This window comes from Eutrigla gurnardus (genome assembly GCF_963514095.1).
Source record: "Eutrigla gurnardus genome assembly, chromosome: 14".
Classification (NCBI taxonomy): Eukaryota; Metazoa; Chordata; class Actinopteri; order Perciformes; family Triglidae; genus Eutrigla; species Eutrigla gurnardus.
In genome coordinates this window covers 19269269-19291258 of record NC_139937.1, presented here as the reverse complement: position 1 = coordinate 19291258, position 21990 = coordinate 19269269, and the positions used below count along the sequence as shown (strand labels likewise).

Here is a 21990-nt window from a genome sequence, read left to right as displayed (position 1 = left end):
GTCTGTTACTCTCTTAGCTCAACATGGCCTTTACCCTCTGAAGGAGGAGGAAAAGATGACCAGAGACATTTTAGCTAAACCCAGCAGCATTAATGCTACCAGACTGGGTAACACATTCATCAAATGGGCTAAACAGCCTTCTCCTACAGCACAAAGACGTTTGAAATGTGTGTTTTTGTGGCATCTCACAGAACTAGCAGAGCAAACACTGCAGCGTAGCATACCTCTTAGCCACTGCTATGCAGCCTCTCACTTCTGTTGTTGTGGTTGCCGTGTTTGGCTAACGGCTAACAGAACTACCAGTAGGCCCTACGCATACAATGCTGTACTGGCTCCCTTTTATTATACTCAGCGTGTTTGGCTAACGGCTAATGGAACCACCATGGACGGTGTGTTTGGTTAGATGCTAACAGAACTACCAGAACATACACTGCTGCGTGGATCACCTTTATTGTTATGGACGGTGTGTTTGGCTAAGTGCAAACAGCTGATGGACACACTCTTCTGCACTGGCTAACTTTGAATATAGACAGTGTGTTTTGCTAACGGCTAATGGAACTACCACTTATTTTGGATGGTGTGTTTGGGTAACCGCTAACAGAACTACCAGTACACACACTGCTGTACTAGCTCACTGCTCTTGTTTTGGACCGTGTCCTTAGTGCTAACAGCAGAACTACCAATACACACATTGCTGTATCTCTCTTCAACTTAGCTGCTGCTATGCTGGCACACTGCTTGGTGAGTCTCATGTGCTTTTTTGGTAGATTGTGTGATATGCCTTAAGCGGCGTTCACACCGAACGCGATAGACGCGAATTGAGCGGCGACTCTACATTGAAAACCAATGTAAATGGCGCGATGACACGCGATTCAGGCGGAGGCGGCGCGAATGGAGCGTCTGGCGCGATGAGACGCGGCGCGAATGGCGCGAATGGCGCGAATGGCGCGTCTGACGCGGCGCGAATGGCGCGAATGGCGCGTCTGACGCGAATGAAGCGAATGGCGCGTCTGACGCGGCGCGAATGGCGCGTCTGACGCGGCGCGAATAAAGTTGAAAATATCGAACTTTTCAGGCGGCATCGCGCCGCGACATCCAATCAGCGACGAGTTCAAGCCGACAGACAGATGAGCTGAGATGGACGGGCTGCATTACCAAACCCGACTCGGGAAGACCGGACCCCGGCGCGACGGGGGCCGTACCGGCCTCACACCGTCAGGGCTGAGCCTCGATCAGAAGGACTCAGGCCCCCGCGCGACACCGGGCAATCGGTCTTCCGTACGCCACATTTCCCCCGTCCGCCCGCCCGTCGGACGGGGATTCGGCGCTGGGCTCTCCCTCTTCGCTCGCCGCTACTGAGGGAATCCTAGATAGTTTATTTTCCTCCGCTTAGTAATATGCTTAAATTCAGCGGGTTGTCTCATCTGATCTGAGGTCGAATGTGGCCCCGACTCTGGGGAGAGGTGCGAGGGACGTGGCTCCCGGAGGAGGCTCACGGACTCTGGCATCGGGTACCCCGAGGCGGAGGAGGAGGGTCCGCCGACGTGACCCGCCGGCTCCCCTCAAAAATGAGCGTCATGCGCGAATGAAGCGAATGACGCGAATGAAGCGAATGACGCGAATGGCGCGAATGGCGCGAATGACGCTAAAAAAGTCCAAAATGATCAAGCGGCGCGATACACGCGTCTGACGCGATTGTATTCGCGTCTATCGCGTTCGGTGTGAACGCCGCATTAGATGATGACTTCGAGCCAAGTACCTGCATTCATTAGCCCTTTGCAGGTTTTATTAATTCATGAGACCGTGTGCATCTTTCCAGTCGATTATGTGTCAACTCTTTATTGCCCTAGTATTTCTTACATTAGGGATGGTCTTTTGGCTTGTCTAAATTTGTGACCTGGTGATACTTAAACACAAAAAGCCAGAATAAACTGGAACCAGAGACAGCTGTATCAGAAATATACAATATATTTTCAATGTATAATAACAAAGAGTTCAGCGAGGGCCCAATTGTCAGCCAACGTAATGGATCAATCACTGCACAATTGTCACACACTACACACCAATTTGCCAAGTCACAGCAAACAAAGTGACAAAGCACATACTAAACCACATGCAAGATGGCTGCCCCGAGGCTCAGGCCCCCTCTTAAATTACAATAAATACATATTCACTGTATCAATTAACAGTGAATTAAAGCAAGCTATGATATAAGAGTCTGGGGAAAAACAGCGACTGGCTCTTTTGAGGGTGCAATTGCCTGGAACACAATGCCCTCTCCCAGTTGGAGGCATGAAGGTGACTGGAATCTTGATCTTGGCTGATGTGCCTCAGCAACCCGTCCAAGTTAAGTCCCTCACCAAACATGAGTCAATCAAACACCAAACAAAGGCTGGTCTCAGCTGCTCTCTCAGGTGTGTCGATGCAGAGTGAAAGCCCTGAGCTTCCCACTCCCTTTTATAGACTCTGCCCCTTCCTGCTCAACTTCCTGTCCCCTCCCCTTTCACACACACAAAGAAATCTTGGCAACAAATTGCCATATTGCACTGACATTTGCAGCAATGCAGTTTACGCGCACACAAGCTCTCCTGAAGATTAAATTGTTTTATTTATTATATGCCATAGTTTTCTGCTGTGGACAGCTGATTTCAACCTTTAAGCCACTCTTGTGGGGTGGCTGCAGGGAAAGAAATGTGGGTTGGTTGTTTGGGCCACTGCTTTAATATTTCTGTTGGTTGCCATGGAATTTGGTACAGTCATCTATAAGGGATCATGTAAGGATGAATGCGAATGAATATTGTGATTCCTTGACTTTTTATATGAGATCAGCACAAGAAAATATAAAATATCACAACATTTACCAGACAGATGCTTTTATGCTTCCCAGAAAATACATCCTTACTGGAGGGGATCATTTGACGTTTCCTCTACTGCCACCAGCAGGTTGACATTTGTGGTTATCAGAAAGTCTGACAACTTTTCGATGGATTAACATGGAATTGGATGCAGGAATTAATGTTCCCCTCAGGACGAATTGCAATAACTTTGGTGATCCTCTGAGTTTTCATCTGGTGCCATCATAAGGTCAAAATGTCAGTTTGTCCACTACTTTGGTTTATGACTGAATACAGACCCCCCCAAAAAAAGACATTTCCATCAACCTCAATTATACTGTATTGTAATATTTATGTCCAAGATTCTTCCTTCTTATGCTGACACTGAAAATAATGCTAGCATATTTCCTTTATAATGCTTACACACAGTATGTTAAGATACTGAACCAAAGGCCTGAATATACACTGGGGATGTTATGTTATGTACATCCTAAAAATTAGTAATGGACATGTACCCATGTCATATCTGTTTTTTTTCTATATGTACATGTCATGATAAAATACCATCTCTTTGCTGGAAACAGTTTAACTATTGGCAGAAAGCCATTCCACTGCAAGGGGTCACAAACAGTTTTTATAAACTTTATCATTGTGCCATATTCTGTATAATCCAGATAATTTAACTGATCGGCAATAAAAAATATATGTATGGATCAGTTAAGCCTGAATGATAAAACTTCAGTAGCAATGTGTTTTTCGACAAGACCCACAGTAATCATTCAACTCTACCACATACTGTGTCGTACGTTCTTGTATAACAGGAAATGCTCCTAAAAAGGAAGTACACATTGCTAATGCCAATATCCCCCCCGACAAGCCTCGACTGTTATTTATGGTTGTAACGATTACAATGACTTCAATGCTACTACCAGTGTCATAATTAATCATTTATAACTTCAGAGGAGGCTCAATCGATTGGGGAGTATGCGGCGGGAAAGGGATTTGATGCATGGCTTGATTGAGACACGGCTGTGTGCTCACAGGACACACGTCCATGCGGACAGGACAGGGACTTAATGGATTGGTCTCAGCCGTGTTTGTTGTGTCTTGAGGCCACCAGGGACTCAATATTCAGCGGCTCATGGCAGCTGTCGGTCACTGTGCTCTCTGGATACCAGGGTAGGGTTACATTCTGCAGCCCCTTCTACTACAGATTTGTATTATAGCAGGAAGGACTTGATCATGGGCTGCACGGTGGTTTAGTGGGTAGCACTGTCGCCTCACAGCGAGAGGATCCCGGGTTTGATTCCCAGGTCGGGTTCAGGTTCCTTCTGTGTGGAGTTTGCATGTTCTCCCCGTGTAAGCGTGGGTTCTCTCCGGGTTCTCCGGCTTCCTCCCACAGTCCAAAGACATGCAGGATGGGGATAGGTTAATTGATGACTCTAAATTGCCCGTAGGTGTGAATGTGAGTGTGAATGGTTGTTTGTCTCTACATGTTTGCCCTGCGATAGACTGGCGTCCTGTCCAGGGTGTACCCTGCCTTCGCCCAATGACAGCTGGGATCGACTCCAGCCCCCTCGCGACCCTGAATACAGGATAAGCGGTAGACAATGGATGGATGGATGGATGGACTTGATCATTCTGGGTTCTTCTCTCGTGTACATCTTGTTTTAAGATTAGAATATAAAACTTTTCCAGGTTGATTCCTTAATGTTAATATTAAAGCTATGGTCTACATTCTGAAAATCAGTTGAGCCTCTGAGACAGATTTGTAAAAAGCATCCCGCCGTCCCCAACCAAACCCCTCCCCTCAGTGCTCCACGATTCAACGAGGTGGGAGTGGGAGGGAACGAGGCGGGATGACGAGGAGCAGGAGAGACGAGGGGATTGGATTGAGGCTACGAGCCAATGGGAGCCTTCGGGAGCCTTCAGGGGGCCTTCGGGAGCCTTCGGGAGCAATGGCTCCCATTGGTCAATTTCTACGCAGACTGAATGGATTTTTTTTTATTCCAAGTCGTAGACCATAGCTTTAAACCACAATATGGAATAAAGTGACACAAATATGATGAAACAACAAGCAAATGTGACTGTTTTCAGGATAGAATGACAATATTTTCACACATAAAGGTAGGAAAGATAACAGCATATGCTTACATCAGGAAATACATGTAAAATTTGAATTAATATCTGCAGGCGATCAGAATGTACAACCATTGTGTGACATCGATCTGTAAGTCAGACACACTTGAAGATTCATGCCACATGCTGACACATAATGTATGCAGCCTGATGAACATATGTTTAAATCGGCACACTTTTTTGATTAAACATAATCAACAACTTTTGTTGCATAGACCGAAATGTGTAGTTTTGTTGTGCTTTTTATGTTATTTCTTTTGTTTTGTTCTTTACCCACGTTTCAAACTGCAACCAATCAGTCGAGGAAAAACTTCCCTGGAAACTAAATTCAGAGTGCAGTTTCATTATGGGAGGGTCATTTTGTAGGAGACAGGGTTGACACGAAAATAGCCGTGCGGGCAATTATACTTTTACTACCGTTATCTCAGGAGCACAAGTTTACTTTTTAGTTCAGTAGATAACAGCGTTTATTTTCTTGAGTTAATGAGGCGATTCAACTCGTTATCTTTAGGATACAAAAGGTTAGATAGACCACCGACACTCGTGGTCAAATCATGCTGACATGTAAGCACCCATAGACCAACACACATGGTAAACACATTTAATCAGCCTGAATCAAGCTGACTGTAAAGAAGTCTATATGAAAAATATAATATATATAAAAAACATCTCTGTATTCAGTCTTTTAACTAAGCAAAGGTAACGGAAGCTAAGGGAAATAAGATTAATTGGTTAAATGTGCGACTTTTTCTCCAAATTGATGCCAAAGATATTCTTGATTTTGTCTGAATGTAGTCAGAGATGTCCTTGTCGTTGTCAGGAATTATTTCATTTCATATAATTTTCCGAAGACATTTCCCTCACAATAATGTGCCGAGAGCTTTGCTTAACTACTCGGCTGATCCATCATGGAGGCAATTTTCCATACGTATGTTTAATTTAAGAGAGTTCCCTGTCTGCTGGGATTGTTGTGCCTCAACGAATCCTTGGGATTTAAATAAAGAAGGTGGTGACCGCTCAGAGTGCCGTGGTCACTGCGGGTCCACTGTCATTTGATCAGCTTGATGAAGTGCTGATGGATTTCTCTCTTGAGTGATCACGGCTCTCTGGCTGTGGGTATGGCAGCAAAAAGGACTGTCACTCTCTCTCTCACACACACACACACACACACACACACACACACACACACACACACACACACACACACACACACACACACACATGTAGCTTCTGAAATGCTTATTTACAGTGCCAAGTAAAAGAGTATTAACTGTTTGGACATTTATTCATGAAGCAGTGAACAGTGAAATAATTATTGGTGTGTACTTGCCAACACATCATTAAAATATTTGAAAACACGATGTGAGCCTTGAGGCTAATCACCTTAAATCTGGTGTCTAATCAATGCAACAAGTTTGGATTCAAGCTACTTTTTGAGTTTGAGAAACGCCTTCACACGACGTCTCAGCTGATGAGAACTCTGACATTCGATTGATTCGTATAAAAAGAGAAAGGCTTTAGTCATCCATCCACAGTGTGCTGTTCATATTACTACTACTGCTAATATTACTTCCAACACCAAATACAGATGGAACCCAAGAACCTGCTCTGCTCAAGACTTCTGCCTAAATTTAAATATGTTAAGGCATTTTTTTTTTCACTCTGTAACTCTTGCTCCTGGTGATTTTGGGGCTCTCAAATTCATTGACTGAATAAAAATAAATTGAATTGACAGTTGGACATGTTCTGATAACTGTTACCGAGTCACAAAGAAGAATAAAAATATGTAAAAATATAAGCCAATATATCATTTTAACGTGAAGAAATAACTCTTCAAAGTAAAAGCTCTAAAGGAGTCACTGGAACAGGTCAACACCAATGATACGTCAATAAAACGGTGTTATATAATTTTAAAAAGTCACGTTTCTTTAATATAGGCCCTTTTCACAGCAGCCATTGTGACATGTGAAGGCAGGGTAAACACAGGTGTAATTAATAACATTAATTATGATCCCAGTTCTCATTTAGTGTTTCGCAGTCCTTCCAGTGAGCCGCTGTAACACCAGGACCCTGGCCCACCTAAATGGAACAGGGCCATAATTAATGTGATTAATTACACCTGTGCTTACGCTACATTCACATGTCAAAATGGCTGCTGTGAGAAAGGCATGTTGCCTCTTTAATATTTCCATCCATTTAAAAGTAAAAGTATCGAAATTATCCGTGAAAACATTAATTATGCGTTAAATGCAACGAGCATTTAATTAAATACCCTGAGTTTTGTCTTCACGGCACACAATCATTGTAGCTTTTAGGTCTGCTTCTACGTTTTCATCCACGAATGTGATTGATGATGTATGGGATGATCTGTTTCTCCAAACTGTCATACATCTGCTTGGACATGTGTTCGATATGAAAGGAAATGTATCTTTAAGCATTATTATAATGATTATGATTGCAGATGTTTAATGGATCAGATTCTCCTACTATTTTCCTCTTATTTGGGAGATTAAATAGTGAAACATTTGTAAGTGAGGCCCAGAGATTGAAAGATTCCCAGAGAGAGACTGACAATAGGATTTCTAGAGAATAGAATAATGTTGGATTTTAAAATAATCGCAGTTCTAACCAAAGACTAACCAATCAGGATGAGAACATCGGAGGAACATTCTTTCCTTCCTTCCATCGCCATCTCACCTATTCTGATTCATTTCCATATCTCCGTGCCCATGCACACATGCCAGCAACTTTCTCATTAGACTCTATGTTCATATTCAAACTTACCTACTTAGACGGTCACCTCTTGAACACCAATTCACCTTTCTGCAGAGATTCATCTCCATTCTTTACCGACCAGATTCCTTTCAGTGGAGCCACAGAGATTCTTAGCGGGAAGACAGCGTTTCTCATGTGTGAACGGACCCATTCCTAATGCTCAGCTTTCCAATTATAGTACATCCCGCTTAACTGATGCTTATTAATTCCTTCAAACTCATTATGGCAAGCAAAATAGGGCTCTCCCATGAGATGAATACTAATGAAAGTGGGAACTTCTCCACAGTGTTGCAGCTTTCAGAGGCCTCTCTGATTAGATGTTTGCTTTAGGCTCCAGCACACAGACTAAATAAATACCCCTGAAAAAAAATAAAGAGTCCACTGGTAACATCATTGATCAGAATCAGCCTGTCCTGTGGTAATCGCTCGTCACAGGGAGGACCTGCAGTACTCGTGCAACTGTGTGTATGGATTCCGTCTAGACTTCAAGAGGGACCTACAGTGCTTGTCGTTGGAGTATATAAAGCTCCTCCTGACTGACACAGAGCCAGGCTGTAGGGTTAGCCCAAACAAAACACTTCAATCTCTCACCGGAGCCTCCACTGTGTTCTCCACGGCTCCCAGAGGGCTTGATTGATTGATTCGCCCGGCCAATCAGAGTACATTGATCTCAGAACCCGACCCCCCCCTCCACCCACTCCCAGGCCTCCTCTCTGTCCATCCATCTGCTGACTGTCAGAAGTATTCTCTGGGGGACTGTAGCTGTGGAGACCCGCACTCTTAAACACACATCTGCAGCTTTTTGAGGGAAACTCTGTACAATGCCTCATATTTTTATTCAGTCCTCCCCAGATCCGGTTCCTCGTGCTAGCATGAAGCATCTGGTGTCTGGATATTAAAAGCTTTCTTAGCGTCATCCATCCATTATCTTAGCAGGGTATTCCAGACGTCACTCTCCCCAACAATATTTTCAAGGTCTTCCTGGTGGTTCCCAAGGTGTTCCCAGGCCCAATGGGATATACAATCTCTTCAGTGTGTTGTGGGTCTACCCTTATCATGTGGACATGCCTGTAAAACCTCAAAAGATCAGATGGCTGAATCAACCGGTCCCTTTCAATTTGAAGGAGCAGCGTCTCCAGTCTCAACTGAGTTCTCTCCAGATTTCCCTCCGATAATGGAAATTCATATTGTGAGGGTTTTTTATTGCGATCCACGATAAAATCCTGTATCATCCCGTCCCTAACTTGTCAAACCCGACTTCCATAGCACCCCTCTTCACTACCACACACGGACACAAATTACATTTCCTCATGATTGGCATTGGTGAACCCCAACCTTTAAGTTCAAACTGCCTATGGTAAACATGTAACGAGTAATGTAACTAATTACTTGCTCTGATGAATCATTATTGATGGAATTACTTTTCCAATGTGTAATAAGTACGTATTTTCAGTCATTTGTGCAACACTGTTCACTTACGAATGCAAGATGCGTTTCATCCTGAGGAAGGCTGGTGTGCCAGTTGATACATGTCGCAGTGGATCTGAAGTATGCTGAAGTTGCAACCACTTCCTGTTTGGTGGTGAATGCCACGATTTCTCAACCATGCCACAGCAGCAATGCATTAAAAAGCAAGCAAAGGTAGCCTAGTGGGCTTCTGAAGTCGATCTGATCAAATTTGAAGTAGGGGTTCACTACATTAAGTACAGTGTAAACAGCAAAACATTTACTCAAATGGCACAATCAATTTAAAATGGCTGACTTCCTGTTGTTGTTTTTTCTTTGGGGGGGGCATGTCTCCACATGTTGACTTCAGTTTGAGTAGGGCCTCTGTTCCTACTTGGGCTCTTAATAAAGTCTAGTGGCTTTTGTCAAAGTACCTTTTCCAATGAAAATGATTGAACCTCGATAAATTAACCACTAACCACTGGTATCTCTTTCTTCCACAGGGGGGATATTTGAGTCCATTGAAAGTGGCCCGTCGGGTGCTGAGGAACTAGCCTTTAAATTTGCTTTAAACACAATCAACAGGAACAGAACCCTACTGCCAAACACCACGCTCACCTACGACATCCAAAGGATAAACATCTATGACAGCTTTGAAGCATCCAGGAAAGGTAATGTGTTTGTGATTGGAAAATCTGCCTCCAGTGCTGGCATGCTCTCAGCTACTGTGTGTGTGTGTGTGCCCGCGCACACATACTGTATGCTATGCCACAGCTGCTTTGCATTGGAAATGTATTCCCTGTTCGAGGCTTGGGAGCCGCAGTGGCTTAGATTGTGACAATTATAATCAGGCGAGGGAGAAATGGCTGAGCACATCAAATGTAAACAGAGAGAATTGATTGGTTCCAGGTAATGACTCAGTGGCAGTAATTCAAAGACCTGTTTGGCCCCAAGAGACAGCTAATAAAGTGCTATAATCTATCAGTTTTGTGTGTGCATCAGGCTGACATTTCGAGTCTCTTATCAATTACGGACCATTATATCCTGTCTCAATCATTTAGCCAACTACCTTAAAAAGGTGATTAGAGTGCACAATCTAGCTGATACAAAGATGTGCTGTTGTTTGTGTTGCACGAATACAATTTCATGAAAGCAAGCTCACATAATGCTGAGTTGTTGCATAGAGACATGAATGACAGATGCCTTGTTTACATCAGACAGCGCCTCCGATAGTTTGGTGGTGATTGCACTGGTTATCATGATCATACAACACCACAGTAGGAGGAAGCTAACTACTACAAATATGCCTTTCTCTCTAGCCTGTGACCAGCTCTCTCTGGGAGTGGCAGCCATCTTCGGTCCCTCTCACAGTTCCTCGGCCAATGCAGTCCAGTCCATTTGCAATGCCCTGGGGGTGCCGCACATCCAGACCAGGTGGAAGCATCAAGTATCGGACAACAGAGACATCTTTTATGTTAGCCTCTATCCAGACTTCTCTTCCCTCAGCCGGGCCATCCTGGACCTGGTCCACTTCTTCAAGTGGAAGACGGTCACTGTGGTTTATGATGACAGCACAGGTAAGACTACAAATACTAGCTCAAATTTGACTGTTGTCTCGTTCCATCTGTACAGTCTACATATAATCACCTATTAACACACACATTCATAATCTTAATGTCATTATGGCAAAAGCTTCACCCTCAATCCTTTCTGGGAAATTATGTCATTTCATGTTGACCCACCCACCATTGATGTCCGTACAAAATGCTTTGTCAATGCATCTATAGGTTATTTAGTGTGGTATTTCCATACCTTGAACCATGCTGTTGAAAGATAGACTTATTTAAAGGCTAAATGCCTAAACAAATGTATTTTTCCACGTTTCTGGCCCTTTTATAATTTCATAAAACATGTAACACAAAAATAATATTTACACCAACCACTATTGGGTGCTTTCTGACTTGCACGAATTGTTGAATATCATGTTTCCTCCATGTGCTTGTGTATTTTCTCAAGGTGATAAATAGATGAAATAAAAGTTTGATACAACCAAACCTAATGTGGAAAAGCCCACGAGGTATGGCCAAGCATTGTAAATGTTCCATAATTCATGGAAGTCAGGCATGCTTTCTTTGTGACCCAGGGAAGCAGACCGTGTTCAAACCTTGCTATTATTGCAGTCCAGGTCACCAGGCGACAAATAAGCCAGCAGGCTGGGTGCATGTACCATATGCCAGGGGTCAGGGTGTGCGCCAGCCTGAAGACGGGCTGCCAGGCCTCCCAGAGCTTCATCCAACAGACACACTGGGACCAGTTTGGCCTGGATATGCTAAGCATTCAGGCCAGCTAAACTCGGCTTTATGGAGTCATAAGTGTTCTAGTTCTCAAGAAAACTGCAAATATATAACATCAATGCAGGATGTTTGCAGTTCATGAACTTGTCATTTTTCTGTTTAGTATCATTGGGTGCTGGAGTCTGAAGTTTAAAATCCCACCTTAAGTCTATTTGCATTCAGGAAATGGCTCCCGTCACTCCCCTCTTCTTTCTTCAGTCTGCCTTTCTCATTGGGAGTTCACATTGTATTTCCTATTAGAAGTAACTGAGTTTCCTCAACAATAGCTGCAGCCTTGGCTACATGTGATGATCTTATAGCATACGATGCATTGTAATAGAATGAGATACACATTGGGCCACCTTCCAGAATAATTATTTAAATTATTAATTCATTATCCTCACCTTGAACATAGAGTTACTGTGAGGAACATTTAAGTGGTTATGAAACAGTGACAATTGAACAACTCAGTGGTTCTAATCCAATTGGAGTTATCGCCTCAAACATTTCCCCGTTGCCAGCAGAGGAAATGGAAGCCTGGAAACCACACCTATACGCTTTAAGAATGTGAAACAATTTTAATTTGTAAGAATTCATGCGCATGTGTGTGTGTGTGTAGGTCTTTGCCCTGCAGGTCTTGTAGGCAGCTTTAGGGAGAAATTGATTGTCGCTGATCTCGCCACCTCTGTTAATTAAGTTGTAAAATGGACATAGCTGGTTCACTTTGGGGTTAATAGTGGCTTGATTTTCTGTCTCGGCGATAGGAAATGAGATCCTGGCTTGACCCGCAAACAGCTTTACCTTCTCACTGTCGGCATTTACACAGATGACCTGATACCGAGGACAGATGCAATTGATAGTGGACACTGAGGGCAAGCAGACATCTGATCTGATTAGAGTTCTTGAAGAGGTTCAGGCAGGATTCTGTTTCTTTTGAATCTTTTGTTCTCCTGTTTTGGGCCTAATGTACTGTGCAAAGTCAGTGCATTTTTATTATCATATAATTCTCTCGGGTTCTCCACCTGACCCCCCCACCCGCTGTTCTTATTTGTGTCTGTTTTGCAGGAATAGGATATAAAGGAGGTAGGAAACAACCTCTCTCTTTGTGCTGTTTCTCCACCAAGCAGGGAGCAAACAAGCAAATCAATAACCATAATGGGGCTCCTCTAACGGCTCAACTTTATAATGGCAAAACTGAAATGGCAGTAGCATGTGTTCTAGCTCTCCCAGTCAGCCATAACATCCATACAACTACCTAGAACACTGCCGCCACCGCTACTGCTGCTGCATAGTTTGATTAGGCCATAAGGGAGAACAGGCTACTATGCAATGAAACACAGAAATAACTGTGTCTTTCTGCTGTTCACAGTATGGAGTCCATACCACCTCCATTTGTCAGTAACAGGCCACTACAGTCTCAGCTTTCAGCCTCTCAAATGAGGCAATTTGCTGCTGTTCTTTGTCACAGATGACAAAAAATAGAACCTTAAATAGAAATAGAAAAAGTTTTGGACTTCTGGTCGCACAAACAACAAAGTGAAGACATCACTTTGGAAACTGCCTTTGACCATTTTGTTTATCACCACAAAGGTTTTTGGAAAGCACTATGTATGGATGTACAAATTATAGGGAAACATGTGATAAGAGTTTTGCGAGTTCTATTGATGTTATGAGTCTCACTTTGAGACAAATTTCTACCCCATTCAAATGAAACTTGCAGAAAATATAGTTGGGCATAAGAAACTAAGTCATCCTCTACGTGAATAAATGAACAATGAAGGTTGTCCACTCATCTGGATCGCAGTCGTCCTGTCCAGTTCATCCCAAAGGATTGAGGTCACGGTCAAGTTCTTCCACACCAAACTGGAGATGCATTTTCATGGAGCCGGCTTTGGGCACAGGGACGAGAAAGGGTTGAAACACAAAGTGCTGATATAAATGGAAAGTCAGAATCTTTCTAAAATACCATTGCATAGTACTTCCCTGAGCTGAAACTAGGGGCCGAGACCAAGTCAAGAAACTACAAAACAAATACACAAACACATTTGTCCACATACTTTTGTCCACATACGTTGACCGATCTCTTATTATTATTATAAGTTATTATATCAGTCATGACTCTGTGGGTGTTTCTCAATGTCAAGGAAGGATTCCAGTCGAATTCCAAGGATGCTCCGTTACGATTGTGCTCAACATTCTGAAGGATACATTTTTGCATTCTTTGTGATCCCAAAACACCCACAGTCCTCCGGCATGATTTATTTCCTGTCCCCCCAATTGGAAACTGTAGAATTATGCTTCTAACCTTTCAGTTATTTTACCCTCAACAGTCTTTTAAAATTGTTTCAGAACAAATCTGAGGTGACCTAATTAAAGCACTAAGCCTACTGACGGCAGTGAGAGCATGAGAGCAGCATATTTTTAGCATTGTTTTTACCAAACCTGAATGAGTCAGAAGTGGAAAGACTAGACGACCTAGATGGTTTGGATTCATTTTGTTTTGTTTCTGTCAAGGTTGAGTGAAGGTACAATTGGCAAAGTGAACTTGCTGTTTTTCAATGGAGTTTGGAAATGTTGTCCTTGTCTTACCATTACAGTAAAAGCTCTCTTCGATTTGACTATTTTCTTTTTAAAAATTCCTCTTCTGGGAGAGTGGGACAAGTGGGGGTTGTGCTAGTGCAGCGGTCAGGGGTCAATATGATCTTTAGTAATGCTGCTAGCAGCGCAAAAAGATCACTCAGAAGCCCTTTCTGTTTTTATCCTGGTTTCCGTGGCAGCAGCATCCCGAGGCCATCTCCGAGGTGGCGGAGGAAAGAAAAGAGATGCTGTATTACCCCGGCCAATCACACCTCCATCCACTGTGACTCAGCTCAAACTAATTTTTTTTCTTTTTTTTCTGCAATGTTTTACTCCTCACTGGTTTTCAGCCTTGGGATCTTCTTGCAAAGGCTCTGACAGCAAAGTAAAAAATAAGATTTTTGCAGCATTCTTTCCTCAATTAACTTGCGGAGTCTGGAATCCACATCCCTCTACTTTCTGGATGCGGTGGGGGCCGTGGTGCTTGAAGAAAGGTCAGCTTGCCGGCATGTTCACTACAAGGAAAATGGATGACTGCATGGTGTAATTCCAAAGTGGTCATTTGAGGGAGGCACGGAAATGATTAAGAGCCATGTCTGACAAGCTGAGTTGGTATTTAGAGGGGGGGCATGTCTGATCTTTGTACATCCTGGTGGGACGTTAATGGGAATTGGAAGGCTTGAAGCAGTAACATGAATAATGGTAAGAGTGATAGTAGTAGTAGTAGTAGGTAGTACTTTGAGATTAGAATATGGTAATGGACCTAACCTCTATTAGCAACATCATGTTGCAATTCCCCTTGAACGCTAGCAAAGCCCTTTTCATCTGAGATACTCAGACAGAATTAACCAGATAAACGGGAGGAAAATGGAAATATTCTAGAAATATTGGAAGTATTCTAAACGAAATCTAACTAACTTAAGCGTGACAACAAATACGTTTTATATGTTTCACTTGAGTATGGGGGTGTCTGTGGCGTGAGATAGAGCGAGTCGTCCCCCAATCGGAGGATTGGCGGTTCGAATCCCGTATCCTTGGGCAAGATACTGAACCCCCAATTGCCCCCGATGCTGCCATTGGTGTGTGAATGTGTATGAATGAGTTAGATAATATTTGATTCTGATGTGCAGGCGGCTCCTCTGACATCAGTGTATGAATGTGTGTGTGAACGGGTAAAAGTGACTGAATGTAGTGTGAAGCGCCTTGAGTAGCTAGTTAGCTAGAAAGGTGCGATATAAATGCAGGTCCATTGACTTTAGCATTTGAATGCTAAAGTCCAAAGATGTCAAGACAATTTGCAGCTTTTATACGTCCACTTCTTCTAATCTATGATCTCCTCTAATGACCGAAGCCACAAGCAGCACTACAGTTGCAGCCTGGTCACTGTATGAGGATTTACAATGTACTGGATCTAAAGCATATCGAGCCATTGGCGTGTACTCCAGAGTCAGTCCCAGGACCCCTTCAGTGATCTGTTTCAATTTGATGCGTGGGTCTCTCCACACCAGCAGTCCCAGTCCCATCATATGCATGACTGCCACTCAGCAGCCTGTTTAGAGAAGGGCTCACTGACTCTTCACATTTCACCGTGCTAATCCCACTTTTGCTGTGCTGGAATGCTAATGAGGGCTGCAATGTTTTCCATGCCCCAATCCTTTGCTATCGTCTTATTTTTCTGTCAACTCAGCTTATTTTTTCTTTCTTTCTTTCTTTCTTTTGCTGTTTCTTATTAGATACATTTTTGGTCACAAACAACATCAGTGGAAATGGTACCAGAAAGGGCATTTATCTTTAAAACGAAAAGTCTACCTTGATGAGTGACCAAAGAGTACCTTGAATTTTGATTATGGATTTGTGGCACACAAATGATGAAGAACGATGGTTTTAGCTTCAGCGTGTGAGGAAGGATGCATGAGCAGGAGATTCATTTGTTTTACTACATACGGTATTCTAACTAAAGGTATTTCGCTCCCGCTGACAGATTAATTACTTTGGACCCATTTTGTGGCAGAAGAAGATCTTTTTATACCTGCTGCACCGTGTGGCAAGACTAGATATGTTCCTTAATTGCAGAACAATAGAGTGGTGGTTCAGGCAGTGTACTCTTTTCAGCAGAAATGATTAAGTGCAAGGAGAACTAGGTGTAGCTAATAACAAAAACAGCCCTCACTGGTGTGACTGACCCACAACGGAGGTATATTTATAGTCGGGGAACGGCGGCGTGTTCTGCGTTCCTTTCACCACAGCCCCGCTTGAGTCTCTCTCCAACGGGTTAATTGAATGTAAATAAGCACGCCTACGTGGCGAGGGTCACATTAACCTTGACCCCAGGAGAGTGCGGCTCCGTGACTGATCAGCCATTACTACCATCGCGCAGCGCTGCGGATCAGCTGTCTGGGGGAATCGCTTTAACGTTTATGTGGCAAATAATGATTGAGCGGCCCAGTAAGAGGAACTCCTCTTCCTTGTCCGGCGGACATTGGAGGGAAGTTGGGAAAGGGAACGCTTGAGGGGGCCGTTTCCTTACAAGGATATTTATCACAGGCAGCCTGATCTGTTTTACGCTCAGGAGACTCCCAGACAGCCCCCTAATAAACGCTTAGAGTGGATGAAATATTCATACGGAGTTAAATATGGATCCTAGAGCAGTCGCCGCGCATTAAACACCGTCAATACTGATAAGCACAGACAACCCTCGTTTTTTAACCCCCTCTAGATTTCTCGACTGCGCCTGTAGGTTTTTTTGGAAAGGTATGAAGGCGGATTCAGCCATGCAGAATGGGAGGAGAGACGTGCTAGTAGTGTGAGGGCGAGCGGCAGAGCTCCGACATGTGTTTATGATGAGCGAGTGCTGCAGTCAGATGTGTCAGGGTGCTTTTATCGATGTTAACTAACTAAGCGTAAAACAGCAATTGCTCCTCCAGCAGCGGAAGCTGTTTTTCTCCGGAGACAGCTCACGCAACATCAAGTGCTCACATGAGTCGTATATAAAACACAAACACACACACGCGCGCACACACACACACACGCACTTTCCTCATTCACTTGCATGCAGGCATATTAAGCCAATGGTTGATCGTCCTAGGTCCCCAGCAAGTGGGAACCATTTTTGGAGGACCTATACCCGTACTACTTGGGAACATCAAGAATTTGTCAGGCGGCCACCCCAGTGGAATCATGGGAGGGACTAAATGGATCAGCGTTGGTCCATCTGTCCATGTGTTGGTCCATCTGTCAGAATCAAGGTGCTGCTCACTGGCTTTCACTTAAGATTTAAGGAAGAACTCGTGCCAAGCCTTTGTTGAAAATTTGATGCTTCGAGCTGTAAGGCAGAAGTTCATGTGCTGTTGTATACGTCTAAACTGAGGTACGAGTCTTCCTTTCATCACTTTGATTGCAGTCAAATCAAATTAAATTCATGCGAGTGGAGTCTACACCTGGACCTTTGCCCATTTCTTCATGCAACACAGGCATGACTGAGCAGCGCCAAGAAGGCAACGGCAAATACAATTAATTTAAAGTCATTATGCTTTATGCAGGTATATAATGTATAAAAATAGTAATATCAAGTTCAACACATCTGAGCTATCTTCATGACAACTAGTGAAGAAAATAGAATTTGTTGAACTAGCAGCAACAATAAAATAGCAAAAAGCGTTGGATCATAATTTATGGAGATTAAATTTACAGGAAAGGATAATTGGTGATTTTTTAAATATACATTTCTAAGTCTTATTCAGCAAAATATATTTCTGTTGATCTGTACAGACAGGACACACTGCAGAGATGAGCTCCACGGTGCTTAGCGACGCAGCTGGACACACATGCACAAAAGCTCCGTGGTGCCGGGCTTCATGGGGGACGGTGTGTGACAAACAGGAAGCCGACAAAAGGGTTGAAAACATTTCAATTCAGAATCGATGAGTCATTGGCTCTTCCCATGGACTATCGATCAAACTATTTAGAGCCAATATCAGCTGAATGGGAACAAACATCTGCTGATCGGTGGCTATATGCGTACACATAACACTGGGTGTATATATAGTGTATATAGCTCTTTGAAATCTGGCGGAAAAGCTCGGTGGAGCTTCTGTATGTCAAGTCAATTTATTCAATCAAAAATGTATTCTCAAAGCAAAATGATCCAAAACTAACATTATACACTATGAACTATAAGCTTTTTAAGGCAACAAAATATGGAAACACGGAGAAAGAACAGCATCTGTATTTACAGTATTGAAAATCATACTGTAGGATTCATAAATACCCATATATAAGGTAATAATGAACAAGCCGATTTGAAACTTAGGAATTAGCCTTTTGTTTTCTCTCTGTAGCCATGGTGATATTTCCACCTTTTTATTATTACAGTGTACAAGGCCAATAACTAACTATCACTATTTTAACACTCTTGTTTTACCAGAAGACATATCTGTGAACATCTAGTTCTCCATGACCCTGTATGGTCTGGTCTGTTAATATTAAACACAGTAGTGTTTCGGAGATGTTGTGAGCCACAGCTGAGGAGTCGCTTTGTCATGAGATGGTTAAATGGAACAGCGCCAGTGTCTCACAGGTCAACACTCTGGGGATGTCATCATCAGTGTGCGACAGAGTGTTTGATTTAATGGAAACCGGCGACTGGCTGCCGAAGCTCTGGCAGACAGCGGGCTGGTTTCCCACAGTGCAGTGCACTCATCTGGAAGCAAGGAGTAAACAAATAATGCCGCAGGCCAAACAGCTGGGTATGGTGGGCTGTGGGCAGAGACACGGGACCCATGTGCCTGTTTGGAGACGGAAGGACTGAAGCCTGACTGGTATTTAAAATAGCATCTGGTCCAGTCAGTGTGACTTCAATTGTGATTAATTCCTTGCGATCACTTTCGGTTTTTAAATTAGAGTCAGAGTAGTAAGTCAGCACATTTGTATTTCTCACAGTAATATAACTGTTTACTCAGCACCTGCATCTTAAACTATTCAGATTTATAGTGTGAACAAAACAATGGTGGAATTTAAAGCAGAGTGGGAGTTGATGAGTAGCAGAGGATGTTGAAATAGATGCAACCCAAAATAATAGTATTACAAAATATCAAACAAACCCTTCACTTCACAATACATTATTAATTCAAATTTTCCACACAATATTCTGCTGCAACCTAACATACCAAGCCTGGTCACCAGCCTCCAATCTGTTTTCTGGGCTATTTTATATACAAGTGAAAAGGCTTAAGTTCCTGATCAGGCATTCATACTTTACATACTTGTGTTTTCATCTCATAGTGGGGTTTGATGTTGAGCACATCACTGTTAAACTGGTTCTGAGAAATAAATGTCCGTTCATGATGTTCTCTTTGTGTCGTTTAAACACAAAACACTAGTTTGAGAAGACGTGGTATTATTTTAATGCAGGGTTTTGCCTTTTGAACAGGTTTTTTTGTGCTTCGAGTTCTGAGAATATGAAGCGTGCTTTCAGGAAACGGGCGTAAACGATTGAGAAAAACTGTAACAAACTAGATTTGTATTCATTCACCATGCATCCCCTCTGCATGTGAATTCCTTGAAGGATAATAGAATTTCAATGAAAAAATGCTTGCAGAAAGGAAAAAACCTAACATGTGCATAAAGTAATGCTTCTAGTGCTTTTAGAACGTATATGAACTCATCTTCTGCTGCAACGTAACAAGGATTGATCAGCTACTTGGAAGACAAACACTCACTCAACATTACAGTTAGACCTGCATCTATCAAAATTAAGATGTTTATGATTCTGTTGAAGTCCCAGTCAATTTCTGCAGCAGGGTTGACTTCACACATATCCTAAACACAACAGCGAGTCCTTATAGAGGAAGAAGAGGGATCAATAATGAGTGCAGAATCAATGTTATCTATGATGGATGCTGACTGTACGGTATTGATGTGTGTCTTTGTTTCCAAGAATGTTTGCATCGTCAGATCAAGGTCTAGTCATATGGAGGCGATGCCGACTGTTCAGATCCATAGTGAGGGACACAAAGGAAACAGAGAGACACTGAAAGACAAATATTTTTGTTTAGGACAGAGAATGTAAGAGAAGTCAGGGGAGGGTGACGAAGGGATGGATTTCATTAAAAATATATCCCTGCAGCTTTCTTATCCTCACTCTAATTATAAAAAAAAACACCAGCAAATGAATCAGGGCTTTTCCGTTAATTATTGTGGAAATGTATGTACGTATATTTGAAATGTATTGCCCACAGTGGAGCAACACTATTCCAACTAAGTTTTCCAATAGCAATGACTCGTCAGGCAAAATAAAACTTTTACTTTTTTTTTTTGCTGTCCCTACAGGTCTGATTCGGTTACAAGAACTCATAAAGGCGCCATCCCGGTACAACATCCGGTTAAAGATCCGGCAGCTGCCTGCAGACACCAAGGATGCTAAGCCGCTGTTAAAAGAGATGAAGAGGGGGAAGGAGTTCCACATCATCTTTGACTGTGGCCATGAAATGGCTGCTGGAATCTTGAAGCAGGTGTGTGTGTGTGTGTGTGTGTGTCTTACACACTTGTGTTCTTACATCCTGAGTCCTCAAGTGTCAAAGAAAGCAGTAGACAGTTGTGAGAGTCCAAGCAGCTCCGTTTTATCTGCTAAAGCACGCCTCACTGTGATGCTTGAAACGGTGCTTTTCACTTGTGTGAACATTTTATTTTGACACATTTTGTACCATATAATTAAGTTGAATTTATTTCAGTTGTTCAAACACAAAGCAAATTTTTGCCTCACGTTACTCATGCAGGTTTAATCATTTGTGTTTATTTGCGTCAATTGAAGAAACACGCCAGAGAGGAGAGTGGCTTAACTCCATGTAGACACCAACCATAATGATAAAAAGGATGCTGAAATAACAACATAATAATGATGATGATCAGTAAAAAGTGTGAAGTCATGCTTTGTTAGGTCTGTCTGCAAGACAACAAGTAAACAACTTTTAAAATGCTTTTTTTCTGAATGGAGTCTGGTTGATGGGTGCTAGGCTACGCTAACATTGTAGCTGCTCCATCAACACTCCAAATAAGGTCATCTAGACATAAATACAGCAGTGACCTTGTTGTTTTGACTATAGAAAGTCTCTTGTTTCTCCACATAGTCTGCTCTGGTCTCTGGACTAATGTGAGCTACTATCGTAGACCTCTGGGGGACCACAGAGAACATTTCTGTCCTCCATTTCTAATTCAGCAACGTCAGGACTTCAGGAGGAGAATTTCAATGCTGATAGGCCTTAGACACGACACATAGACTTTGTATGCAATTCCGCCACATGTGAATGTTGTAAAAACAGCATTTGGGTACATCCTCAGGTCACATTGTTGTCTTTTATTAATTATTTGTGTGCAGAAACAGCATTGCCAATCTTTCATAGGATTGAGAATACTGCATTTTAACTGCAAACTGCAGCTAAGATAATATTCAATACCAATGCAGGCAGTAGTGTGCCCTTTATATCTGGGGTCTCCAACCTGTTTTTCCCCTCTGAGAGCTAATTTGCCAAAATGAAAGCAGCCAAGAGCAACTCACAGCACCAAGTTGTACATTGCCAAGAACAGACAGAATTTCTGTCTCACTTTTATGGTCCTTTAATAACGTTTCTGCCACCACAGCCATCACCTTTAATGCAATCCCTACGGGCGAAGAGATTTTTGTGTTTCGATAGGATGTGAACTTCTTTGTCAGTTTGGTTAAACAGACATAACAAAAAAAAAAGGGTTAGGAAGACAGACTTAAAAAATACACATTCAAAAATAACTGTTTGTACTTGCTGGCCTTGACAGCCACCTGTCCTTGAACAGAAAACCCAGCTGACTGTGAACGCCTGTTCTGACTACAAGATATTTGTGTCAGTATGATGGTC

At 42.8% G+C, this 21990-nt stretch overlaps 1 protein-coding gene across 3 annotated transcripts in view; it reads left to right on the top strand.

Annotated features, from left to right (window-relative positions):
* The window catches only part of grik2 (glutamate receptor, ionotropic, kainate 2), a 175276-nt gene that overhangs the window by 48546 nt on the left and 104740 nt on the right, over positions 1–21990 (top strand). For all 3 annotated transcript variants that reach the window (XM_084026073.1, XM_084026074.1, XM_084026075.1), the window contains 3 exons: positions 9698–9865; positions 10514–10771; positions 20432–20613. In XM_084026073.1, coding sequence (XP_083882199.1) covers positions 9698–9865; positions 10514–10771; positions 20432–20613 — 608 coding nt within the window. The remainder of the gene's footprint in view (positions 1–9697; positions 9866–10513; positions 10772–20431; positions 20614–21990) is intronic.